This window comes from Penicillium waksmanii (genome assembly GCF_028829765.1).
Source record: "Penicillium waksmanii strain IBT 27052 chromosome Unknown utg000001l:1.0-4852451.0:1.0-4856178.0, whole genome shotgun sequence".
NCBI classification, from domain to species: domain Eukaryota; kingdom Fungi; phylum Ascomycota; class Eurotiomycetes; order Eurotiales; family Aspergillaceae; genus Penicillium; species Penicillium waksmanii.
The window spans coordinates 1,423,799-1,449,530 of record NW_026643248.1 but is presented as its reverse complement, the minus strand read 5'-3'; the positions used below and the strand labels follow the sequence as shown (position 1 = coordinate 1,449,530).

Here is a 25,732-nt window from a genome sequence, read left to right as displayed (position 1 = left end):
GTTAACCTCCACCCGAGCTGATACCCGGTACCATATACCATATGTACGCCGAACCCATAAGAACTCGACTCAACTTTAACTCAACTGGAGCAATAGCAATCCAAAAGCAAAGCCATGCGACGAAATGCGGTATGGAGCGAATCGTCTAGAAATCACCACCACCATCGAAATCACCACCACCGCCATCATCGTAGCCACCACCACCACCATTATCATAATTGTCATGATCCTCATGATCATCAATTGCATCCGCAATCAACATTCCACCCAACAACCCACCACCAACACCAAGGGCCGCCGCACCAGCCGTCCCCATTCCACCACCACCCGTTCTCCGCTGTGGCTGCTGCTGATAGTAGCCCTGCTGCGGGGGATATCCACCACCATATCCCTGCTGCGGGTATCCCCCATATCCTCCCTGCTGGGGGTATCCGCCGTATCCCATAGGCGGGCCTTGCTGGGGATAACCACCACCATAACCACCGCCACCGCCACCGCCATATCCACCCTGCTGCTGCGGATAATATTGCTGCTGTTGCTGGTATGGTCGTGATGAACTTGAGCCCGAGCTACCAGAAGCCTTGCCCATCAATTTACTCAAAAACCCACCCTTGCTGCGCTTCTGCTCCGGCATCGGACTTTGACTTTGCGATCCGCCAGCGTAGGGGGGGAGTGTTTGACTGCGGCTGGGCATTGTTGTTATTGTAATAGTCCGACGAAGAACCGGGCCCTCCGACGTCTCGGGTCCCCGCGCGGGCATCTTCCTCGGCTTGGAGCTTGGCAGCTAGTCTAGCGTCTTCATCCATGTTGGAACTGCCGTGGGGTCCCGAGGGCCCGTTTGCGGGGTTGTAGGGGTTATTTGAGGACATGGCGCTTTTCTTTTCTCCTGCGCTGGCGCTTGCTAGGGCGGATGGGTCGCCGGGACCGCTGTGTTCGTATGGTGGGAGCTCTGAGGAGGCGGGCGGGGGAGGGCCTGGAGGGGCGGAGGCTGATTGTGGGTTATCCCATTGGGATTTTCCGGTTGCGAGGTCCACGAAGAACCTGGGGGGTTTGTTATTTCGGATTTTCCTTGCAGGGGGGAGGGAGAAGTTGGACGTACCAGGCCTTGTAGCGATCGTCGTATTGTGCTTTCCAACCGTCCGGGACGGAGGGTGGGGGGAGGCCCGGGGGGCGGGGCAAAGGACGACATAAAGTGTCACTGACGATGGATGGAATGATATAAAGAAAGGGTTCTCTGTAGAGAAGAGAGAGAAAAGCAAGGAGGGATTGAAAAGGTGGGAGGAGAGAGAGGTGGAATGGAACGGGACTATAAACGACCGGGGACTAGTTGGTTCTTGGCCCTTGGCTATATGGAGTAATCAGTACGGAGTAAACGGGCACATTCCCGCAGGCAACGCAATTGGTGGCTGTGCCCCCGTCGCCATTGTGGCAGTGCGACGTCATTCTTGGTGGATTTGGAATGTTCTACGCAGTACCCTTGAACTAAAACACCTGCCTACGGAGGATTAGTTCCAGGGTTCTAATTGTGGCTTTCAAGTCGTTTCTTTGCCGTTCTTTGCCGCTTTCTATGATGGGGTTGGATATGTTTTAGGACTCTGAGCGCCCTCATAAAAGCGGCGGCAACTAAGATAAAAAAGCCCCACCCGGCAAAAGAAAGATGGTACAGTCTATACATACATGGCGCCCTCAACAAGCTGATCGTTTACCCTGATACATAAACTACTTAGACTATTTGATCTTGTTCTGGATACTTTTATGTTTTATACTAGATTGATTTCGTTATCATCCCTTGCCTCGTGGGATTTCTACCTGCCCGAGGCTGATTCTCGCGAAACAATCACTCACTGGCCGAACCAATCATATAGAGGGGTATATGCAATGATGCCTAGTTTTCAAGCGCTCAGGGGGCTTAAAGATGAACGGACGCCCCAAGTATCTTTCAGACCAGAACAAAGCTGATCATCTCATCCTCATAGGAGAATGTCCATGGCTTCTCAAGTCGCACCCCGTCTGGCTGGCGCATTCCAGAACGCCAAACAAGACTTTTTGGCTTCACTCAAAGACCCAGATCTGTTCAACAGTGTATCCAACATCAAATCAATCGATGAAGTTTACACTTTCACTTATCAGTTTCAGAATGACCAGAATAAACGCCAAGGTATGCGGAATCTTTCCAAGATCAAGCCATACTTAGATCGATTAAAGGAATTTGCTGGCGTCATCGAAGTTTTCGTTCAAGTTAAGCCCGATATTCTGGCGCTCATATGGGGGCCCATCAAGTTCCTTCTGCAAATGTCGGATAATTCGACGCAGTCCTTCGATGCTATCGTGGAAGCGATGACTGGAATTGGTAACAAGCTGCCTCTTTTTCAAGCTTATACCAATATTTTTGAGACTAGCGTTCGAGTTCTTGATGTACTTGTACTGTTTTACAAGGACATCTTGGACTTTTACGAGATCGTGTTGAATTTCTTTTCAGCAAAACGTCTGGAATTCATGCCCCCCTGATTGCTTCATGTTACTAAGTTTTCTCTAGGTTGGGTCATTGTTTTCGATTCAGTGTGGCCACGATACAAAGCAAAGATCAACCTTGTCGCCAGCAGTATCGAAAGACATTCGGTATTGATGACAGAGGAGGTCACTTTGGCGAACATCACCGAAGCGCATGCGGCTCGAGTTACCGATATGAATAACTGGCAACGGACTTTCAACTTTCAGGAAACGCGAGATTTTGACAGCGTGTATTCCTACATCTCACCGAATTTGTACGATGATGAGCTTGACAAGTTTCAAAGAAGAACATGCGAGAGGACCGGTAGATGGCTTCAACGAGAACAGGCCTCGAAAGACTGGATGGATGCGAGTAATACCTCCACGAAAATTCTCTGGATGCAAGGTATCCCTGGAGCGGGAAAAACCTACATCGCCTCTATGATGGTGGAAAAGCTAAGGCAATCCTCGAAGACCGTACTTTTTGCATTCTTGAGTTACACAAAAAGCGATGTGACACCAGTCTCGATCATACATTCTCTCATTTTCCAACTAGCCATTGGGGACGACCATTTTGATGACCTACTCAAGCGAGATCTACGTGCCAAGATTTCCAATACATTTCGCTCGAGCCAGCGAAATTTGAAGAGCAATACTCGATTTGCTCGCGAAACGTTAACAGAGTTACTCAAATGCGTCGGTCCAGTTTACATTATTCTCGATGGTCTCGATGAGGTCTCCAAAAATGAAAAAAATGAACACATGGTGGACATTCTAAATGAGCTTCTGAAGGTACTAAACGACTGCACTGAAGTGAAGCTCTTCATAAGCAGCAGAGCACAAGATGAAATTGGTAGCACGCTGAATAAAGCGTCTGCCAAAGAGATCCGCGTCGACGAGAAAAACAGCGGATGCATCCACGCATACGTTATGGTCACAACCGATGAGTGGCTCAACAAGGCAGGATTCGATCAAAAGGATTGTGACGAGATCAGGGCTTTACTGAAACCACTTTCAACCAAGGCAAGAGGTATTCCTGATCATCAGAAATATCCATGTCTGCGATTGCCGGCTAACGCTTTTAGGCATGTTTCTTTATGCGAGAGTCGTCATGGCTAATGTCGTTGATATGTACACTTTCGACATGGTCAAAAATGAGCTCAGAGTTCTCCCCGAAGATCTAGATGAAGCGTAGGTCCTAATTTTCTGAACAAACATACTGAGCCCTAATCATAGTCTTCGTCAAAGATATTCTAGAGTTCTCAACCGCCTGAACAGTTTGAAACCATCATTGGATACAATTTGTCGACGTGCTTTGGGATGGATAGGATGCACGCCAGTCTCAATTACCGTGGAAGAGCTAAGTTTTGCTCTTAGTATCGATCCAGATGGGAAGAGAGATTTGCCCCGATCGGAGGCTGTTCTGAACGTTGTCAGGCTCTGTGGGCCTATCGTTGAAATAACCAACGGTTATGTCAACTTTGTTCACTTCACAGTCAAGGAGTAAGCTCGTTCGTTGTTATCACGTTGTAACCATTACTGAACTCGGAGTAATTCAGGTACCTCTTTGAAAAGAAGAAGGATGCATTCCTGAACGCGTTGGAACCGACCATCGAGATGACTAAAACCTGTCTTCACTACTTATCATCTAACGTCTTCGACATTGGAAATGAGCCTGAAATTATTGACAGAAACATCTTAAGGGGCCTATATCGATTACATTGGTTCGCGACAACTCAATGGATTGTATTGCTTCAAGAGTGCGACAGACTTCTGGGTAGTTGCGACTTCCCAGAGTCCCTGGTCCTTGCACTAAAACAATTTGCTCACGAATGCGAAAACGGAAACTTTGAGGGTACAGTGGACTTGACAAATCAACCAAATTTCTCTGCTCTCAAGCAGAAGGAACCGGCACTTCATGAGCTTCTCGTTCAAGAGCTTTACTTCCGCCGCATGGATGTTGGCGACTGGAAGTTAGAGGATAACGATGAAGGTATCTCAAATCAATTAATGTGTATATTTATAGAATTAAGGGAACATTACTGACCACCTTTTCTCTGGAAGATGACTCATGGACCAACTTGGATCCGTTCTACCTATCCTTTGTCGCAATGCTCATACATGAAAGTTTCGAGGGCCTCCTCTGTCCCAAAGGACCCCACAAGGCAAGCTGCGATTGCACAAGATTGAAGAAGCTGTATGGTGAACGTCTCTTCAGATGCCATTATGCAATCTGCCAACCTCTTCAAACGTCGTTCGCATCTAGAGCGGATCGCGATGCACATTGTCGAGATCACGGCCGTGTTTACAAGTGCCCACACCCATCTTGTGATTTCTCAACAATGGGGTTCTCATCTGCGAGTCAACTTGAAAAACATAAGGGCATGTGTCATGTGAATGCGCCTCTGAAAGCTATCCAGACGATGAAGACTCCAGAAAAGGACGAGATTGTGCCTCTGATCTCCGATATCATCGCGATGGGAATGACTGACGAATTGAAGGTACTACTGCCAAGATTCAATCTAATTGACAGATATATGCAGGATGCGCTTGTCAGAGAATCCGCATTCTGCGGAAAACTAGAAATTTTTCAGCATCTATGGGAGCAACGCAAATCCAGATTCGAAGCAACACAAGATTTTGTTCGCGAGTGTGCTAGTGAGTCAATCAGTGGAGAAAATGTCGAAGTGTTAGAATACCTAGCTCCAATGATCGAAATTATCGAAGAATATAATTCGATTAGCGAATGGGATACCCTAGCGCATTACATGAAAAGCGGTGCAAATTCAGAGTCCCCGCGAATATTCGAAATATGGAAGAAGCAGACAAGTGAATGCAATGTTCGCACTTTGATCTCTGAAAATATGCTCCAAAGTCTCACAACCCCTGAAAAGCAAGAGCGGTTTGCAGCTATATTGGATGAAAGAGCATCTTGTGGTCATCTCTCGAGGGATCAAATAAACACTGGATTGAAAAGGCTAGCCTCAACGTCTTGCGCTCCTTCGATAGCACGCGTGTTACTCAAACATGGCGCAGTTGTGGATTTCAGGTCCAAGAATACTAGGGGGACAGAGCTTATCAGGACTCCGTTGTTAGCAGCGGCAGGCAGGAACTCGAAAGACGCAGCCGAGCTGATGAAACTTCTGCTTCTCGCGGGTGCAGATCCAAATGCATACTATTGTCCGAAGAAGGGCGGTGAGCCTAAGTTTGTAAGTATGCAAACCGGAGCAAGAAGAATTTCGGAGTGGCTACGATTTGACTGGACTGAACTTGTTGAATGGACAACAGCAGAGCGATCAAAAAATGAGAAGCCGAGGACACCTGTCCTGTCGACTGATAATCTATCGGATTGAAGCTGATCAGACTACCTTGCATTGCTCAATGTCTTGCGACCACTCTTGTTTTTACACAGCGAAGTTTCGCTCTGATCCTGGCTCACTCATATAGTAAATTTTCTTCAAATACATTCATGCTAGCAGTAGAGATAATTTCTGGAGATATATTAGTGTCCTGCTACTTCCTGGAGCTTCAGGGGCATTCTGGTCAGAATACTCACTTGTAGACGGGCTTCTCTAAACTTTTCCTGGTCCGTTTTGGTATCACCAAACGATTGTTGAGCCAGTCTCAGTTTGCTTTGTTGAATCCCTTGGACGTACTGTACAATATGAATGTCAATACGAAAAGACAGAGAATTTGAGTAATCGAAATCAGCAAAATAGTGGGTGTCTCACATTCTCAATAGACTCTTTCACGACATAGCGATTGATTGTTACACTGCGATTTTGGCCAATGCGATGTACTCGATCGACAGCCTGGGCTTCGACCATAGGATTCCATTGGGGTTCAACGAGGTGTACACTGCTTGCGCTGGTAAGATCAACACTGAAAATACCAATGCCGTTAGTTTTGGCTGCCGTCACGCGGATTTGTTTATTGACAACGCACCCTTCAGCAACCGCTCCAATGCTGGCAAGTAAGACTGTGCATTCCATGTCTTCTTTGAACCTCTTCAGTGCAAGAGATCGATGTCCAACCGATGTTTTCCCATCAATCCTTTGAAAGGATATGCCATTTTCTCCCAAAGCAATTTCAATGAGATCAAGCATCTTTGTCCAGACGCTGAATATAACACTGGAAATCCACATATCAGTCAGACAATGTCCAATGGTTAATCAACAATGGCGTTACCTCTTTACAGGTATTCTATCAAAAGTTGACAGATTCCCGAGTTGTTCATTCTGGACGTTTTGTATCAATGCGTTAATTTTTGATGAAGGCTGGTATCCAGTCCGCCCCAATTTATCAAGGTCCATTGCTGATCCTGGAGAGCCAGGTACGAGATCAATCGATAGTCCAGAAGGAGCTGTCGATACATCGGATTGCGTTTTAGTTTTCAATGGTGAGGCGACAGTGGAGATATTCTGCTTGTTGTACATTTCTATAGCGGCTGGCGGTAGAAGTTGTCTTCCGTGGTTGCAAATTGACCTCAGAAATCCAATTATGGACAACATCGATTTCCAGGATGTTTTATCCATCTGCGACTTCTGACTCGACCTCCCCACAAGAGAAGACGCCCGAGACTTAAAGAAGTCATAGATTTTTCGCTCTTCGTCAGAGAGATCAATTTGATGCACTTTTTCAATGCGTGATGGTAGCTGTAGTTGATCTTGTAAGTGGTCCTTCGTATGTCGTAAACAAGTTGCAGCAATAAGGTTCCTGAAACGTCGAATTCCGATCTCATGTTTATCATGAGAATTCAACGGGGAATTGATCCAATGAGCAAACGCGAGTTTTCCACTGGAGCCGGCAAATGGAAACACCCTGATGAATGCTAACAGGGCTGCGTAGTCGTCCACTGTGTTGTGAATTGGCGTTCCGGTAAGACACCAACGATATCTAGCCCGGAGGTCGCATGTCGCTTGAAAGATCTGCGAGGACCGATTCCGAATATGATGGGCTATTTTCAGTAGTCAGTCAATTGAACAGAATATTACTCGCTCATCAAGGGATGAGATACCTTCGTCAAGAACTATACGCGCCCAACCACCGTGATTTTGATATAAAACACTGTTTGCTAGATCAGTCGACCATTCACTACGCAAAGTCTCATAGGTCGTCAAAACGATGTCGTTGGTCATCAAGTTTGGCGCCAGTTTATGCCTGTTTGGTCCATGGAAAACAGCTACTTTGACTTGTCCCTGCTGCAAATGCCTAGCGTCTGCTTTAGTCTTAGGTTGACAAGTCGTTCAAGCCATGCTTCTTTACCTCGAGATTTGTTGTTCCCATCCCGGGATAGCTTGTAACATGTTAGTTAAGTACATCCACAGAGCAATAAAAAATACTCACTCGATGTGGTGGCGACGACAAGAGTTGTGCGAGGCGCAATGGCGTCCAGAGCTAGGCTATCAAGGTACCAAGCAATGAGGGCGAGTATACTCAGTGTTTTTCCGAGGCCCATAACCTATTTCATATAAGAGAATATTCGGTAGACTGAGACCCCTTTGGAGAAGACTCACATCAGCTAATATGCCTCCAAGAAGGGGCGGGGGTTGAACTTCCGATGCCATTCTAGTAATGGCGTGACGATATCTGAGGAAGAAAGGCAGTGAGTGGGATTTTGTCCAAATCCGTCGATATACATGCAGTAGGTATCATACTCAACATTACCGCCCTGACCTCGCGAGACCTCCCAGAGAGGAGGGAAATGTGCGCCTTCAACGATACCGCGCTCCTTCTCGACCATCATGGAAAGTGCTTTGATTTGATGTCTGCAACATATCAGCACAGAATTCAAATACATGGTACCAAACTTACTCTTTGAGCTTCGTCTGCAAGCGCGGGCTTTGCTCAACGGCCGCGAACGTGGAAGGGCCATCAACATTGTCAAATGCCTGGAAGACTTCACGAGCCCGTGGATTATCCAAGAGTTGATCAATGTCTTCTGGTTGCAACAGGTTTCCAGCATCTATCTCTTCAATAAGAGGCATCTCTGTTCCTGGGCCTAGCAAGAACTGAGGATTCTGATACGGGACAGAGGTATCGCCTTGTGTCGGGTGTTGAAGAAACAAATCACCATCTGAAAGAATGCTATCCACCAAGTCAACCTCACTAGAAAAACCATAAATCACGATTTCAACTTTCGTATCTTTATGGCCTAGTGTCACCCTCGAAGCTTTCTCCTTTTTTGGCCGCTCGCATCTGGCAGATAATGTGACTTTACAATCCTGAACAAGCTTGCCCAGGGCTTCCGAATACAAAATACCGACATTGTGCTTTGGAGAGCCAGCGGAAAGCTTTAAGAGATTATCCACCACGTGTACGTCAACAGGGACAGAATCCTCGGCTCCCATCGGTAGATTATGACAAGATGCTTGGAGTACGACCTGCACGAATATGTGAGAATTGATGGCAGTTCTGTTTTCCCAAAGCACCGGAAATATGACTTACCATCCCAAAGCAGACATCATAGAAACCGTTGGAAATTGTCTGAGAATCTTGAAAATCGCCTTCTAAACAAACTGTTGTAGTAGGAGTCTTCTCATTTTGTAGACACGAACCACTGTACCCCGAAACAGGTGTGAGAAAGGCATTATCAACACCCCCAATGTCTGGCAATAGAGGCCAGAGACTTGCGGAATCCTCGATGGGGTTCAACGAAGGCTCCGCTTGCATTTCATTCATGAGTAACTCAGTAGAAAGCATAGAGTCAACGCCTCCAATGGACTGCAGCTGGAGGTCCTCAGACATATCTCCACCAATGTCTGGAGGTAAGTCCCAATAGGTATCACCAATCTGATTACTTGATGGAGAGACCCCCGGGTCATCCATGGATTCTCTATGCACCGTCGCTTGGGTTCGGGATTCATGTCTCCAATGGTAGATGGAGAATCGAGCTGTTCGCATGCTCGTTTTGCCAGGTACATCTCGCCGTAGCCCACCAACTGATCCATTGTAAGCAGAGCTCCCAGTGTAGATGATTCGGATCGGTCTTTGACTGAGATTTTCTAGGTACAAAGGTCCCAACGTGTTAGGCACCCTCGAGTTGCCCAGCCACGGGGCTGAGCACGAGGCTCAACCCGGCTGCAGCCAATAATTGCCACGGCCTCATGTTTCACCGCAAGATTCGACAGGGATATTCAACTCTGCGCCTGGCTACTGGTCGCTCGGTCACGCGGTGAAGCGACACGTCGAGGAACGATTGATGTCATGTATCTTCCGCAGAACGCCTAGGAGAATAGTTGCCGAGTCTAGACCTGAAAGATAACCTTGCCAATCTAGGACTATGGCTGTAATTAAAGCGAGAAACAATGGCCTTAACCATTGTCAAAGCTGATATTTGTAGATCACAAGAAATACGACCGACTGGAATCTGACTTCAAAACACTAAATACACACGAACTGACTTTTCAACGTAATGACTTGATAAGAATTTGCTGACATGAGAACTGATCTGTCAACAACTTTCAGTCTGCGATCAACCTTCCGAGTGGGCGCGAGAAGCCCTATTCTGCACCCATACACCGCCTTTGAAACCAGGAACTCGGTGTTCCAGCAAAGAACCAAATGTAGGCTTCAGTAGATTTACCGTCTTGTGATCTAGTGATAGATTGATACGCAGTTAAGTATAACTAAGATTTTGGTAAAATGAACCCTTAAACTGACGTCGAGTGTAGCCGTTTTGGGCGTTCGATTTACTGTCACTTAGCGTTGGATGTATAATAGCAGCCCGAGTGCAAGCACCGTCAATCTGGCGACTCAGCTACTAGTACTACTAGTGAAGTTGTTGTATGTTAAATATGGGTTTCTAGCGGCCATGCTCGGGACTTGGTCGCTAACCTGTCCACCATGGTTGACAAGAGACTGCGTTGGATACCCTACATGCATTTCGAGGATGCTTAGGTGCAAAAGTATTAGACGAATGTAATAGCTTAAGGAGAAGAAGAAGAAGAGACAGTACAGTGGAATATCTTAATCGAAGCCATCTGCATATGGTAACCAACAATAGTAACAGCCCTGGTTTGTTACATACATTGGGAATTGCAGTGGATTAGAACGTCAAGTTGCGATGTTAGAACTGCCTTAGCCCATCCATACGAAAGAAATTGTCGAGTACGAGGGTAGTTATCCGAATATAGCCCTTGATATCGGGGGTTCAAGTTGACAAGCGATTTTCACCTCTCATGAAAGGCTTTCCCTCATCGCTCGGTAAAAGGTGCATTCATTGTTCTAGCAAAGGAGTTGTTCACCTACATGACTGGAGCATAAAATAAGAGATAATAAAAAAACCGCAATTCCACCCACAGTGTGTCCCTTCCCACATAAACACTCGCCATACACAGGCCTCACGCACGCGCATTTCCCGATCATTCCCATACCTCAAGTCGTCGAGGAATATTAGCATCAACGAATTTGTTCTCCGGCCACCAGTAATCTTCTTCCATATCTTCGCTGCTGCATTTACATGCCGATAAAATCAGACACGGATCAATACACGAGGATGACCCTTCTGCTTCGGAGGTCAAATCAATAACAGGGGCATCGATTGTTAAATCGATAATTGTGCCGTTGGAATTCGAGGAAATCGTCAGATCAATGATTCCTTCGCCGATTCTAGTGATGACAGCGTTCAATCTTTTTTTGCTTTCGCGTTTTGCCTTCTGTCCTGATTTGGGGGGTTTTTTTGCTTTTGTCTTCGACTTTGGCTTTGACCTCTTTGAAGCCAATGAAGGGCAGCTCGAGGCAGAGCTCGAGGTGCCACTTTTGTTGATGCCGTCTCCATTGCGATCTTTCCCACGCTCACGCTGAATGTGGTTGACCAGCTGGGAACGAGCCTTCGCAATATCAAAAAACCCTTGGACATTCGCTTTTGCTTCATTGTCAAGGTTGTGTCGATCCTTGACAGGTGGTCCGTCGAATTGACGTAGTCGGTACTTCTCGAGTAGTGGGATATCTCTTGAATTCTGTCCTTGCTTAAGGCCTCGAGCCCAGCCAGCATAAGGTCCAGAATATTGTGGTCCCTGAATTGGACCATACACTGGGTGTAATGAAAGTTCACCAGATTGCAGAAGCTCGTTTGCATGGGAAATGAACGGTGATGATCGATGCTCGCAGTACGCAGATGCAGGAGCGTGGAAGAATTCCATCTTGGCCGGTTCAGGATCTGAGCAGGGTCCCGATGAGAGAACGTGAATTCCTCCACCAGCTTCGCCGATGAGAAGATGAGATTTATCGTCCGAGAAGAGTCCTCTCGTTATCCCGGCGCTGAAACTTGCAGTGTTCCCCACTAAGACATCCTCCGGGGAGCGTCGAATGTCCCACTGTTTCAGAACACTATCTGAGCTACCAGTATAGAACTGGTCAATAGTCGTACCCCACAAAGCAGCTCCAACACCATAATCATCATTTTCAAGCTGGTATTCCAGGCTCACTGGGAGCACCGAGGGGCCGTGTGACAATTTGTGGAGCATCTTGTCGGGATTTCGCTCATCCCACACATATGTACTTCCATCGGTACAACTGGCAGTTATATAGAAGCCCCTCGGGCAAAATGTCACCTGATTGATGTCATATGCTGGGCAAGGGAATCTGCTGGTGACTACGGAGCTGTGGCTCGATAGGTCATAAACCTGTACCACCGTGCGAGTGTCGCGAGGAAGCGGCAATCCTAAGGTTGAGCTTGCTGTCGCAAATTGCACCTCAGTGGGGCTCCAGGCGATATGAAATATGTGCTGTGAGTTTGGTACTACTCTCCGAGTGGATATAGACGATTCTTCGATGCCCCAGACCTGAAGATGACCTCCAAGAGGCTCTTGAATTTCATCAGGTCTTTCTGCCACACCCATACCCCCTACTAACAAACGTCCCGTGACAGATTCTTGACCCCAGGCGATGTCCGTGGCAGCTAGATTCGTCTTTTGACGAGGTGGTCTCTGGATAGGGAGCGAGATGCGGCGAGTCCTGTCTCGAAGATCCCACAGATCAAACGACTTAGAAGCAGTTGCCAGAAGTTTTGGCGCATGGGTTGAGTACGCCATTCCTATAACCTCGGAATCATGCCTCAGGGTTTCGACACAGGTGGCACTTTGATCGATATCCCAGATCTTGACGGTTTTGTCGTAACTCGCCGTAAACAGCTGGCGCTCAATCCATTCCGAGTGAGACACTGTCGTCCATCGGTAATCATCATCGAATTGAGGAATGCTCTGGGCTGTGTAAGGTGTCATACAATGACCAGGGATCTCAGTCAAGGAATTGCGGGTGAGATCGCCGAGAACCAGATTGTTTTTACGATTGTATTGATCCTGTGAGATGGCGCCCGCAGCAAACTTCGTTCCATCTTCTGACCATGCAAGGCTCACGACATCGTCCGAGGCGCCTTTCCACCATCTCCAAGATGTGAGTTTTGAAGTCATTGTAGAATAGACCGGAATATCGAGTCTCCCATGGATTTCTTGAAAAAGATTTCGAACACGCTTCCGAGCCCGGGAGTTCAGGCTTATGAGACGAGGGTATGTGATAGATGATGGCAGTTTGGAGGGTATCTTGGAAGAGGAACGTATCCTACTCGGGGAGTGAGCGAGTAGCCTGGAGTTTCGAGTACTTTGTCGAGACACTCGTCGATATGTAGACTCTCCAGAGACCGGAGAGCTGTTTCCCCATGCGCTGCAAGTTGAGAAGCCATAATGATCTATAAAAAGTTAGACAACCAGGATATAACTCGAGATATCAGGATGGGTGTTCTCTTACCGGGAGGACCTAGTATCGCAAAGCTAATTCGAAGGTATGAGACTCAAGCCTCCGAGCTTGTGGTATGGCACATGCGGACCGGAGGAACTAGTATCGCAAAGGTCAACCGAAGGTGTGATGCTCCAGTTCCCAAGAATGAGATATGGTGCATAGTAGGAGTGTTGAGGAGGTTGGGATCTCCCGGGTGCTGTTAGCAAAGTGAAGTGTGGGAAGTGAATGAGGAAGGAAGAGCGGAAAGGAACCGCATCGCATCTGCCCTGTACATAAAGTAGTAAATAATTAATCGTAAATAGTAAGTAATAAGAGTACACATTTTGGAAACATTATAGAATTCGAATTGACAAGAAAAAGAAAGATAGAGAGGTATATCAAAAAATAAATATATTTACAATCCGGCAACAAAGGCATCGTCGGTCTGGCCCTAGCTCGTAAGCTTCTGGGTTCTGAGCTTCCCACAATGAGAGGAGAAAAGAAAAGGGACAGTCAGTTCCTTAAGATTGTTGTCTAGTCGAGTCGAGGGACAAGAATAGCGTGTTCGGACGAGCATGTCGTGATGTTTTATGTTTGGCGATCCTTGACGGCCAAATTTATGCGCATGCACGGCTTCAGGTTCTCTGTTGGCATCCCACTTACTTACCAATAGCCCTACGCTTGCGCATCGAGATCATTGTATCATAGAGAACATCCTTGAAGGCGAAGAGGAATGCGGCAGTAATAGCACTCTGGGTAACCTTGGGGCCAATTCCTGCGTAGAAAAAAAAAATAATATTAGCAAGGGCTTTTTCCCACAGCACATCACTCCGGCCTCTTAAAGAACTCAACAACTCACCCTTGTAAAGACCTTTCCACCCCTCCTCATTAATAATCCGCTTCAGACTGCCATTCAAGCTCTCCTTAGGCCCATCCTTACTAGCCACATGCGCACGACTCTTAATAGTAATGTAAGGGTACGTGATACTAGTAGCCAGGATCTTACCCAGCGCACCCAGATAAAACGCATCCTTGGGCGTCATTCGTCGTCGCCGCTCAACCATATTCTTCAACTGTTCGAAAATAGTATACTGAAGAATCGGATTGATGACAAGGACCAAGGCAGGCAGTACACCCGCGAACAGCGCCTTAGGCCCTTCCTCACGAAGGAGCTGCATCAAGGTATTGAAAGTCGAGGCCTTAGCCTTCTTCGGCGCACCAGGAAGACCCTGTTCCTCAGGCTCCGACTTGCGCGCCGTCATGCGGGTATTGATGACCCAGATAGGGTTGGTGATTAGGACCGTCGCGCTACCGGCGATGGCGCCGGCAATCATGGACTCGATTGTTGTGAGCTTTTTCGCGCGGCCGGCTGTGATAGCTGCTTTTTCGAAGGTGGAGCGCGTCCATTCGTACCAGTAGTAGTAGACGAAGTTTGTGACGCTTATTCCGAAGAGTGCGGACTCTAGACCCGAGTAGAGGCCAGCGATGCCTTCGCGCTGGACGATGCGGCGGACGGCATCCAGGGCTGTGGAGTGTGCTCGCTTGGACTCGACTTGGGCTCGTGTCGAGAGGGTGATTAATGGATATCTGCCGGGGAAGAGTGGATCTCAGTATGTGTGTGTCCCATGGGGAAGGGAGATGGAGTAATGCGGGGTGGTAGCGTACGTCAAAACCATTGAGAGAATTCCACCTCCAGCGCCGGCCAGCGCGTGTGCGATATTATCGCTCTGCTGGATGGCTGTAGAGGGCGCCGGAGCTGGCGCGGGCTTTTGGTCACGCTGTTGAGACATGATGGCTTGATGGTCTTCCGGAATGGATTTCCGAGAGGATGGCGGAAGTGTTGCGGGCTTGAGGGATCAAAGATCACGGAAAGGTATTAGGTCGAAAGACAATAAGGAGCGGATGGGTATGTTAAGGAGGTAAAATCAAAAGAACCCCTAATGTCTTATGTTCAGGAGAAAAGGGCGCGATAATGATTCGGCTTGGGGGGAAAGAGGGAGTTCATGACGTTTTGCCGAGTGTTGTGCCTCGGCTGCCGGCCAACTCCACAGTGCATTCCGAAACGGCCGTGACAGTCCGTGTACGAGTATATTTGTCGATTCGATTGTATGTCCCCCTTCCACATGGAGAATTAGCGTGAAGCTGAGGCGCGCAAGTCCCCACTGAACATCCAACTGGCAGTTTGACGCTAGGAGAGTTGTCGAGTTATGAAGCCCGGGGCCCCGAGTCTTGCATGTGATCAGATCAGATCAGATCCCTGGGGCACGCTCCTGGCTCCACGGCCTTGCTTTACAGGGGACATTGTCATATGGTCATATGGTCATATGGAAAATGGTCGAGCCTCTCTAGAATACAGCGATTGACTACAAGTCCCGGGGAACAGATTTACAACCGGCTGATACACTGAAACGATATAGCAAAAAGAAGAATTCCTAGAGAGAAACACAACAGTCGTCGCCATTAATTCATTCAGAAGAGATGAATCCAACCTACAAGACAAAAGAAAATAAAAAGAGAATAAAAGTAAAAGGAGGTCAAGGAGATAAAGGGGGTGGAGAACAGGGGATGAAGGGCCAAAACAGATCAGATGCGGCCAGGGAAGAGAAAACACCGGCGGTAATCACGAAGCAAATCGAAGAACGATAGAACGCAGGGCCGTCTAAAGCACAGGAAGAGAGGAAGAAAGGAAGAGCCTTCCCGGAGGGGGTGGCACTCGCGCAAAACGAATGGCAAGCCTCGCCTCGTCCTGTCCTGTCCTGTCTTCGGTATTCCCACTGGAAATACCGACTGTCGTAGGGTGTGACATGGGGAAGCCTGGCTAGCCGATGAGATACCACGCCCGCTTGGAAAAACCCTCATTCATGATGTAACATTACGCCAAATGAAAACACCGCAACTGGACAGGGTCAGGTCAGGTCATATCGTCTAGCAGCAGCCGCCAGCGGATCCGGACTGGACGCCTTGGCCTTGGCCAACCTGCACAGTAGGCTTGTTGTTGACAGTGGCTGTTCCCATGCGCTCCTTGATCTGTCGGGCCATTGTCAAGAAAGCCTGCTCAACGTTGGAAGCGTTCTTGGCAGAGGTCTCGAGGAAGGGGATTCCCAGGCTGTCAGCAAACTCCTATAGGCAAAGAAAAGAAAACAAGTTAGTAAATGTAAGTTGGCCAGAAGGTTTATCCCGAACCGATGCGGGGTGAAACAAAGAAAACGGAAAGAGATGCAGGTGCAGGTGCATACCTTCGCGACAGTGTACTCCACGACCTTCTTGTCCTCCATATCGCTCTTGTTGCCGACAAGCAGCTTGTTGACGCCCTCGGTGGCGTATCGGTCAATCTCTTGAAGCCACTGCTTGACGTTGTTGAAAGAGTCCATGTCGGTCACATCGTACACGACACAGATACCGTGGGCACCACGGTAGTACGACGATGTGATGGTACGGAAACGCTCCTGGCCAGCAGTGTCCCACTAGAATGCGCGCGTTAGCTAGATCGCTCACATATCCATATCCCATCTGAAGATAAAATTCTCATACAATCTGAAGTTTCACGGTCTTGCCATCGAGTTCGATAGTGCGGATTTTCTGCGACGTGCGTTAGCATTGCATTGTTATTTCACCGATAGCCCCGCGGGGACGGGACCAAGAGTCAGCTCAACGTACGAAGTCAACACCGATAGTCGAGATGTAGCTCTCAGTGTAGGTATCGTCGGCGAAACGAAGCAGCAAGCAAGACTTTCCAACACCGGAGTCTCCGATGAGGAGGAGCTTGAAGAGGTAGTCGTATCTATTTCGGTGAGGTTAGGTAAGGCTGATCTGATCGGCGAGATGGGATGGGGTTGCGATGATGGTGGGACAGCAGGATCGAGATACTCTGTAAAGTAAAGCACACGTTAGTTGGTTCAACCGCAAAGAATAGTCTCAACCCCAAACCCAAACCCAACCAGGCGCGGGCGATGCCAAAGAACGAGTTTGGGTGGCGGAGCCCGGTCTGGACACGGAGAGGGAGGTTTCAAAATAAACGGAGCAGTGGGACTTACCACTCGGGGTTCATGATGATTTGGTGTGTTGAGGAATCGAGTAGAAAGTCCAAAGCACCAGATCAGGACGGATATAGCCAAGAGACGAGAGATGAAAGATGGGGGTTGGTGGAGGGGACTGAATGATGAACGCCTGAAATGATAGGAGGTGCAGGAGGCCAGGCGCACCTGATGCGCAGCTTTGTTTCAGCGGCCACCGCCTTTGCTTGTGCTTGTGCCTGTGCTTGTGCTTTGATCCCCTGCACACTGCGGAGCAGGAGTAATACAATTTAATTTAATTTTATGTGAAAATTGCTATGAGAATGCTGATCATATGAAAACTGTCAAACTGATTATACGAAAGCTGTTTCGTCTTTGGCTGGCTTGAGACCAACTACATGGCCCAGGTACTTCTATGGAGTACTCAGATCCCATGCACCACAGCCTCGTGGGATCCTCACTTGCTCGTGGCAGGTGATCGTAAGCCCATATTACTCACACTCTTGCCACTCCCTGTTCACGCGTATCCGTGAGCTCGCAGCCATTCCAGAGCCAGAGCTTGATCGCGTTCCTTGTAGGAAGCGTTGGTCCGGATATTATCCGACACAATAACAAGGGCCCGAGCATAAGCACTAGTGTTCTTATTCTTGAAGAATGCAGCGATGTCATCGCCGATCTGGTGATCAGCAAACTTGGACAGACCCATGCGAATGAATCGCTCAAAGACAACGTTGTTGGACGACAAACGCGTCTCCACCATGTCCCAGTTCGTCTTGACGTACTCCCAGAGCAGATGACGCATCTTGGCATTCGCGGCTAGGGAAACTGCGCCGTTATGGATATCTTGAATCGCCACCTTGTCGGAAAAGACGAAGTTCAGGTAATCTTGCACCAGTGCGGCGTCCTTTGTACGGCCCATGGCGGACAGGCAGATCTCCTTACCATCGACGGAGTCCGTTCGGAGATATTCCTCCTTCACGGCGTCGTATTCCTTACGACCGCCCTCTGAGACGTTGAGGCTGAAAATTGCTGATCGGAGGTTGGTGTGGATGGCGGTCTTGTCTTGGCCGGTGGCCCAGAGGTCGAAACGGCGTTTGGCCTCGGCGACGGTGCTGCGGGGACGAAGAGCTCGTCAGCAATTATGGAAAGGGTAATATGGAAGCAAAGAAAGACTTACCTAGCGTTGCCACTGTTGCCGGTCATGGAAATCAGGAGCTTGCGAAGTTGAATGACGAGATAGTCCTCATTGGGCTTGAATTCCCAACCGACTTTCTCAGCAGTTGGGGTGGCCAGCTTCTGAGTGAACTGCTTCAAACCAGCAGCGACCTGCTCGTTCTGGGCGAAAACGGAGCGCAGGTTCCCCAAAGAAGAAGACACCTGAGACCAGACGCTAATGAGTGAAAAGTAAAGTTAGTGACTGCGCATTGCAAAAGATCTCCTGTAGATCTTATCTCGGCGTCGCTTACAGGTAGTTCGATTCGTCCTTGAATCCCTCGAGCAGGGCCAGCAGAGCTGGCGTGGTGCCCTCGCCAGAGACCGCAAGAGCAGCAGCATCTCCGAGCAATCCAATCTTGTCCTCGGTGCTCAGAAGACCAAGAGACTTGCCCAGCTTCTCAAGGCGTGCAGGCGGGTAGTTTGTACGGTAGAATCCAGACAGATCCTTGTTGATCTTGTAGAACCCGTCACTGCCGGCACCTGCGATGTTTTCAGACTTCGCGGTAAGGGCACGAGTGTCCACGTTAGCCAGCTTATCGCCAGACTTAATGCCGAGGGGAATCCACCAGGTGGTTTCGTCCTCCTCGGGCTTCGCATCGCCAGTAGACAAGAATCGGTTCTGGCGGACGCTAATCTGACCAGGTTCTTCCGCGACTGTGACGACAGGGAATCCAATCTTGCGAATCCAGGGGTCCTAGATTGTGTCAGCTTTAACGCTTCTTTGAGCTGGGGCGTGTCGCTCAAGTTACCATAAATCCGTGAACATCCTGTCCCGAAGCCTTGCTCAGAGCGGACCACAGATCATTTGTGGTAGCATTTCCTTGAGGCGAGGACATCAACTGTTAGTCAAAAGCCAAGCTAATATGAATCGTCGTATAAAAACACATACCGTATGCGTGGGACTTCAGATAATCGGCGACGCCACGAAGGAATCTCTCCTGACCGAGATGAACACTCAGCATGCGGATGACAGAGCTTCCCTTCAGGTAGCTGATGTGATCGAAAATCTGGTCGACTTCGAGGGCGTTTCGAACGGGCACCTCGATGGGGTGAGATGCTCGCAGCGAGTCGAGATGGAATGCTTGTTGAACACCTTCAGCCTGTGGTACAATGTCAATAATGATCTTAGGGCAAGCGGGAGATACCTCGGTTATTGCGTACAACAAACTGAGACCAAACGTTCCATTCTATGCATATATGTTAGAGACCACCTTTGACGTTTTGCGCTTCATATTATGATGCTTACCCGGATAGAAATGATCAACGGCCAGCCAGCCAACCCAGGTGGCAAAGCCTTCGTTGAGCCAAAGCTCATTCCACCAATCCATGGTGACAAGGTTACCGAACCATTGGTGGGCCAGTTCTATGACAGATGTATTAGACAAAGAATGTAATGCATTTCAAGAGGAAGTTCGGCTGGGGCATACCGTGTGCAACCACGTAGGCGATGCGGTTCTTGTAGCGATTGTCGGATTTGCCTTCGTCGAAGAGGACAGCCGTTGTCCGATATGTGACGAGACCCCAGTTCTCCATGGCGCCCATGGCCTAGAAATTGGTCAAGATTAGCTTGGATGCGTTGAATAATATCGAATCGAGACCACGTACAAACTCGTGCACAGCCAGAAGATCCGCCTTGGGCAAAGGATACTCGATCTCAAAAATTTCCGAGAAATAGTCAACTGTGCGGTGGGCACATTCCAGAGCAAAGCGAGCCTGGTCCTTCAAGCCGCGAGTTGTGTAGACCCGAACAGGGATGCTCTTGCCCTTGTACTTGCGCTCGGTCATAGCCTCAACATATTCGAAGTCTCCCACTGCCCAGGCGAGCAGCTATATGGTTCATGTATTAGTGAAATATCCAATGGCTTGCTTGTTCTCTACCTCGGTACTCACGTATGTACTCATCACCGGGGTCTTTTCGAAAGTAACAAACTTCAAATCGGCATTGCTTCCATCTCTTTCCGATTTGACAGGCATGTTGCTAAGTGCAGTCTGACCCTTGGGGATTTCGATCTCGAAATCGAAAGTGGCCTTAAGATTCGGTTCGTCAAAGCAAGGGAAGGCCCTCCGAGCATCGCAGGACTCAAATTGAGTGCTAAGCATGTAATAGAAATCTCCCTCCTTGGGAGTGCCAGGGCCTGCTTCCCCTACAGGTGTGTACTTGGAGCGGTAAAAGCCCGCCATAACGTTATTCATGGTTCCGGTGAAGTTGATGGAAAGCACAACGTCCGATGGCGCAAGATCCTTGGAGAACTTGAGAGAAACACGTTCCGAGGTCTTGTCGTATGTAATATCGGTTGCTTTTGCCAGTTGAGCTCCTGAATTGATGTGAATCTCAAGTATCAGCCATCTGCACAAGTTGACCAAACGAGGTACTTCTTCGCTTGCACATACCATCTTGACCGAAAACTTCCGCACTTTGCACGGTGATATCCTTCGAGTTCAGAACAATTTCCTTAGTGGCCCGAGTAATTTTGGTATCGACTTTGATAATGCCCTTGTACTCCCAGGATCCACCAAGTTGCAGGTCGAAGAGAGAAACGTGGTAGTTGACAGGCTTGGCCCTATAGAAGTATCACATCAGTACGGACTCAGGCAAGATCAAAGTGACCATGAACTGGATATATGCAAGATTCGGCGCAATGCCACAAGTGGATCAAATAACATTGAAGATGGTCCACTGCCAGATGATCTTCCTAGATAAAGCTCCATACTTGACAAGAGAGCAAGCCTCCAGAAGCAGAAAATATTGGATATGGTTCCACCGGATCGACTGAAAGACATGACCAGTATAGCCTCCTGGGTATTTCCACCGCTTCTAAGGAAAGAAAAAAGGTGCGGGGTTGATTTCCATATGTCACCATCACTTACACGTCGGGGAGGGTATCTCGATCGGAGGACGCCATCATGCGAACTTCGGCGGAGCAATGTCGAACAGGAGTGATTGCGAAAGGAGGTCTTGAGGCAGGTAATGGAATTCTGGGACGGGTACGCTGTCGAGGAACTGACGGCAAAGAAGAAAAGAAAGAGGGGGAGGGGGAGGGGCGGAGAGCGACTCGGTGACGGACCTCGAGTGCAGCGCGTCTCGACGCCGCAATGGATCTTCTCCCCCACATCGCGGCGTTAGCAACACGGTTACCCTCGGTCTGTTACTTCCCGGGTAATTGCAACCCTTTGACCTTGGAATACCTTTGAGTGGCCGTCTCAATTACCAATTTCTCAAGGGGCGTTTAATTCGAAGAGGTTGTGGTGTCTGGTGTTTCGTGTCTAACGGAGTCCCGTCGGGAGCTTGGACCCTCCTCTCGCCGCTAAACTAAGAGTTAACTAGCAGCGATTATCTCCCCAAGCTTTCCAATCCACCCTTCACTCCGAACTCCGATCCGGCACAACCCCCCGCCACCATGGCCGACTCCGACGAGGAATATGTGGGAGATGTGACTGAAGACGAGGATGATCTTCAGGTCTCCCGGAATGATCGGACACGATCTGGGAAGAGGAAGCAGCGCGGTGCGGCGGAGTGGGAGCTCTCCAGGACTTGGGAGACCTTGGTCGAGGGCGCAGATGGCACCATCAGCTCGACGGTAGAAGGACTATTGGAGGCAGGCAAGCGGAAAAGGTAAGCCAGATTCAGATCCCCGGTCTTCGTTTTTGTTATACCATTCTCCGCAGATTGCTAATGACTTTGACTTTGGCGCAGGCTGTTGAAAGATACGACTCCTCTGCAACGCGGCATCATACGACACCTCATCTTGATCCTAGACCTCTCACAGTCGATGTCGGAAAAGGATCTCCGCCCAACCCGATACCTCTTGTCCCTACGATATGCGCAGGAATTTGTTCGAGAGTTCTTTGAACAGAATCCCATCTCTCAGCTCGGCGTTCTGGGCCTGAGGGATGGCTTGGCTTTTCGCGTCAGTGATATAAGTGGAAATCCGACAGAACACATTACATCTATTCAGAATCTCAGAACACAGGATCCCAAGGGTCTTCCGAGTTTACAAAATGGCCTCGAGATGGCCCGAGGCGCTCTCTTGTACGCTTCCTTCCCTTTCCTTCCCTTCCCCGACTTTACTCCACTACCCTGCAGGGAAACCTAGCCATACCACTTGAGCAGAAAAGCTGACTCTTAAATTATAGCCACACACCTAGTCACGGTACCCGAGAGATATTGGTCATCTTCGGTTCTCTACTTTCATCAGACCCCGGGGATATCCATCAAACCATCAACACCCTGATCACCGACAAAGTACGAGTAAGAATCGTCGGCCTAGCCGCGCAAGTTGCCATCTGCCGTGAACTCTGCACAAGAACCAATGGAGGTGACGAGACGGCGTACGGCGTCGCTCTGAACGAACAGCACTTCCGGGAATTAATGATGGAAGTGACAACGCCTCCAGCAACGTATTCCGAAAAACGAAACGCCAGTTCCTTACTAATGATGGGGTTCCCATCGCGTACTGTGGAAGCTCACCCTTCCCTCTGTGCCTGCCACTCAAAGCCGTCTCGGGGTGGATACCTATGCTCTCGCTGCGGCAGCAAGGTCTGCAGCCTACCGGCCGAATGTCCAGCTTGCGGTCTGACTTTAATTCTGTCTACCCATCTTGCGCGCTCTTATCATCATCTCTTCCCCTTGATCAATTGGGTCGAAGTTCCGTGGAGTCGTGCTTCGATAAGCTCGGCTTGCTTTGCTTGTGGGCTTCAATTCCCGCCAGTACCGCCAAAAGAACAGTGGCATACGGCTGAGCATCACGCCAAGGGGATGAGTGCTAGCAGTCGGTATGAATGCACCGCTTGTCGGAACCATTTCTGCATTGATTGCGATCTCTTCGCCCATGAAGTTGTTCACAACTGTCCTGGGTGTCAAAGTAAAAGCATGCGTGTTCCCGACGATGTGCCAATCACGTCTGATGGGATGGACACGACGGCGTGAATAGTCAACTTGAAAGTTGCTTTGCGGAGGGTTGCATATTTTGGCGTCGTTAAAAGGATTTTGTGGAATGGGTTAGGGTTGGGGGTGGAGTTCAATATTGTACATACATTGGGGTGCCAGAAGTCTTTAAAACAAGACACCCTGTAATATTCAGCATCAAGAGGCTATTTAGGCTACCAAATCTCGGTGAATTGATATGGTTCAAGACTTGCTATATCTATAAGATCCATAATCGGTAGTCTTGTGGAGCAAAAATGGCGTGTAATTAGACGATATACTTCCTGCTTTCAAAAAGCACAACGATAAATTTTGGCTCAAAAGTCAGGCGGAGACGAAGTTTGGCATGTCGACGCTACAGAATGAAATGCTTTGCCGGTCTTGATCAACGGAGATGAGACTGAATGGGTCTACATAACTAAGCAGGACTATTCCCACAAATCAGACTCATCGTCCAATGGAGGTTGAAATTCAGCAATTGAGGAGGATTAGCAGAGTAAAAGTGAGACTTATTAGGACACATACAGTGAGCTGGAGGAGTCCAATGCAATTGATGATGTATATAAGTATCTGAAGGGCGACTGGTGACTGGCTCATAAAGAACAAGCAATGAAGAAGAATAGGAATGTTTACAACACTGGTGAATTTGGAACCTGGGGACTGTTCATACTAGTATAAATATGGTATCCTCTTTGTTCATAAGATTTGATATTCTAGAACTGTCCCCTAACGATGTGTATTCTAGGCTGTCTCAAGACTATCTTATATGTAGTAGCATAAAGTAAGGTTGTGCATATGCGAGCATCTTATCTTATCGCATGAACCTCGGCACTGTCTCGCCCATCCCCGATTAACATGACCCTTCTCCGACCTGCCCCACGTAACCTCCGCATCTCAGACCACACACTCCAACAACCTCAAACCAAACACCATGACAACAGAACTCTTCAAGCGATTGCAATCCTATAATTTCCAAGATGACGCCGAATTCGCAACCGGCCTCGCCATAATCCTTGGTCATCCCGAAACACCCGCCAGCGAGGCGGAGATGAATAGGGAAGATGATCTTGTCTTGCAGGCAAAATGCTTTTTCTTCTCACGGTACACTTCGTTTCGTTCATCTCTATGTAAAGACAAAGATAAATGCTAATCTACTTGTTGTCACACCTTAGGAAGGAAAACCTTTCGCCGCCGATTAGCTTTGCGGCCTATAAAGCTTGGTTAGCTTCCCCGACTGCGACAGAGCAAGAATCAGAATCGAATTCAAATACAGCGCTGTCACAGCCACAATCACAAGAATCAGCCGAGTCGTCATTGGAGTCAGGTACTACCGCACCCGCTTCCTCGGAGCCTGCATATCCGACTTCTTTCGCGCATATCGTGGAATTGATCACGACCGGGCAACCGATTCCGGGAATAGAAGAGATTCCGGATACTGTTTTAGAGGGCCACGACCTTGCCACTGAGAAACCTCGGCGGCGAAAGCCCTGGGAAAAGGACGATGTGGCCCCGGCCTCGGCCCCGGCGGATGAAACTGAAACTACAACTGGTGCTGTTTGAAATGGAATTGCCTCTGTATAATTCGGCTCTCTGGTGATACGATACAAATTTGTTTCTTTTTCATTTCTTCATAGAGGCAGAAGGGAAAGATGAATAGAACTGTCATTATAAAAATATTGATCCGCAGCCACTGACGTAACAAGCAAAGACCAATCTCAATCTCCCATCGCTGGATGGATAGAATATACTAATAGACAACAAGAGTCGAATCTTTTTTGGAAATCAATAGGCAGAGGCAACTCCAGGGGATCCCAATAATAGTAGTGTCCACTGGAGACAAATAATATGTATGGATGAATAATACCTCAACCATGCTGGTCAACCAAAGTTCCGGTAGGATAGACACCGAGTAGTTAGTTGCTTCGTATGCAGAGGAGATAAAAGTCACCATGATAGGCAGATCATTGATCGTTGAACTGAAAGGGAGAGGACTGGTATTTCAGACGACGCTCGTTGAGATGCCCTCCTATAAAAGACCCTGGAGTGACGAAGACAGGCGAAGAAGCAAGCCAAATGAATAGATCGGCAGGCAGGTTTAGTTATCAAGATTGAATTGGATGAAATAAACAGGCGAATAACACAATCACAAATCTTTGATTGGAGCATGTGGTTGTTGCTGGCGATTCTGTAGGAAACTGGATGGCGGTGTGAAAAGCGAAGAGGTTTGAGAAATAATGAATAAGTAAGATGGGTTGTGGTGTACTACCATCCGTTCTGTGGTAGTGTCTTCTTTCGTCTTTCTTTTTTCGGGTGTTTCTTTTCGTTCTCCGAGAAGCTGCGGCGGGGATACCTTCAAGGTAGTCCTATCGTCAAG

The 25,732-nt window shown here is 48.4% G+C and overlaps 9 protein-coding genes across 9 annotated transcripts; 3 read left to right on the top strand and 6 right to left on the bottom strand.

Moving 5' to 3' along the window:
- Positions 1 to 145: 145 nt before the first annotated feature.
- Positions 146 to 1,424, bottom strand: N7481_000520 (WW domain-containing protein; the record flags this gene model as incomplete). The annotated part of the gene is made up of 4 exons (XM_057259739.1): positions 146 to 680; positions 718 to 1,041; positions 1,100 to 1,234; positions 1,381 to 1,424. 4 exons carry the CDS (start codon positions 1,422 to 1,424, stop codon positions 146 to 148), a joined length of 1,038 nt encoding a protein of 345 aa, XP_057127571.1.
- A 556-nt stretch (positions 1,425 to 1,980) lies between these two features.
- N7481_000519 (uncharacterized protein) lies at positions 1,981 to 5,843 on the top strand (the record flags this gene model as incomplete). The annotated part of the gene is made up of 8 exons (XM_057259738.1): positions 1,981 to 2,485; positions 2,537 to 3,520; positions 3,576 to 3,681; positions 3,868 to 3,993; positions 4,050 to 4,483; positions 4,709 to 4,818; positions 4,872 to 4,991; positions 5,034 to 5,843. The coding sequence occupies 8 exons, from the start codon at positions 1,981 to 1,983 to the stop codon at positions 5,841 to 5,843; spliced, it is 3,195 nt and encodes a 1,064-aa protein (XP_057127570.1).
- Positions 5,844 to 5,992: 149 nt separating this feature from the next.
- N7481_000518 (DEAD/DEAH box helicase) lies at positions 5,993 to 9,318 on the bottom strand (the record flags this gene model as incomplete). Its single annotated transcript, XM_057259737.1, has 11 exons — positions 5,993 to 6,145; positions 6,222 to 6,621; positions 6,679 to 7,447; positions 7,508 to 7,701; positions 7,756 to 7,786; positions 7,837 to 7,951; positions 8,007 to 8,058; positions 8,148 to 8,258; positions 8,305 to 8,873; positions 8,938 to 8,999; positions 9,048 to 9,318. 11 exons carry the CDS (start codon positions 9,316 to 9,318, stop codon positions 5,993 to 5,995), a joined length of 2,727 nt encoding a protein of 908 aa, XP_057127569.1.
- Positions 9,319 to 10,853: 1,535 nt separating this feature from the next.
- On the bottom strand, positions 10,854 to 12,902 carry N7481_000517 (WD repeat protein; the record flags this gene model as incomplete). Its single annotated transcript, XM_057259736.1, has 1 exon — positions 10,854 to 12,902. The coding sequence occupies one exon, from the start codon at positions 12,900 to 12,902 to the stop codon at positions 10,854 to 10,856; it is 2,049 nt and encodes a 682-aa protein (XP_057127568.1).
- A 963-nt stretch (positions 12,903 to 13,865) lies between these two features.
- Positions 13,866 to 14,996, bottom strand: pmp47 (putative peroxisomal membrane protein Pmp47; the record flags this gene model as incomplete). Its single annotated transcript, XM_057259735.1, has 3 exons — positions 13,866 to 13,981; positions 14,066 to 14,793; positions 14,872 to 14,996. The coding sequence occupies 3 exons, from the start codon at positions 14,994 to 14,996 to the stop codon at positions 13,866 to 13,868; spliced, it is 969 nt and encodes a 322-aa protein (XP_057127567.1).
- Positions 14,997 to 16,131: 1,135 nt separating this feature from the next.
- On the bottom strand, positions 16,132 to 17,263 carry N7481_000515 (Rab family GTPase YPT1; the record flags this gene model as incomplete). The annotated part of the gene is made up of 5 exons (XM_057259734.1): positions 17,244 to 17,263; positions 16,864 to 16,987; positions 16,738 to 16,785; positions 16,443 to 16,670; positions 16,132 to 16,326 (listed from the first exon to the last, which is right to left on the bottom strand). The coding sequence occupies exons 1-5, from the start codon at positions 17,252 to 17,254 to the stop codon at positions 16,132 to 16,134; spliced, it is 606 nt and encodes a 201-aa protein (XP_057127566.1). The 5' UTR covers positions 17,255 to 17,263.
- A 473-nt stretch (positions 17,264 to 17,736) lies between these two features.
- N7481_000514 (M1 family metallopeptidase) lies at positions 17,737 to 21,547 on the bottom strand (the record flags this gene model as incomplete). The annotated part of the gene is made up of 11 exons (XM_057259733.1): positions 17,737 to 18,331; positions 18,397 to 18,609; positions 18,686 to 19,128; positions 19,184 to 19,254; positions 19,324 to 19,621; positions 19,700 to 19,797; positions 19,862 to 19,979; positions 20,040 to 20,261; positions 20,325 to 20,749; positions 20,826 to 20,995; positions 21,303 to 21,547. The coding sequence occupies 11 exons, from the start codon at positions 21,545 to 21,547 to the stop codon at positions 17,737 to 17,739; spliced, it is 2,898 nt and encodes a 965-aa protein (XP_057127565.1).
- A 285-nt stretch (positions 21,548 to 21,832) lies between these two features.
- Positions 21,833 to 23,361, top strand: N7481_000513 (TFIIH/NER complex subunit SSL1; the record flags this gene model as incomplete). The annotated part of the gene is made up of 3 exons (XM_057259732.1): positions 21,833 to 22,047; positions 22,129 to 22,464; positions 22,569 to 23,361. 3 exons carry the CDS (start codon positions 21,833 to 21,835, stop codon positions 23,359 to 23,361), a joined length of 1,344 nt encoding a protein of 447 aa, XP_057127564.1.
- Positions 23,362 to 24,289: 928 nt separating this feature from the next.
- N7481_000512 (DUF5572 domain-containing protein) lies at positions 24,290 to 24,918 on the top strand (the record flags this gene model as incomplete). The annotated part of the gene is made up of 2 exons (XM_057259731.1): positions 24,290 to 24,459; positions 24,531 to 24,918. 2 exons carry the CDS (start codon positions 24,290 to 24,292, stop codon positions 24,916 to 24,918), a joined length of 558 nt encoding a protein of 185 aa, XP_057127563.1.
- Between the last annotated feature and the right edge of the window lie 814 nt (positions 24,919 to 25,732).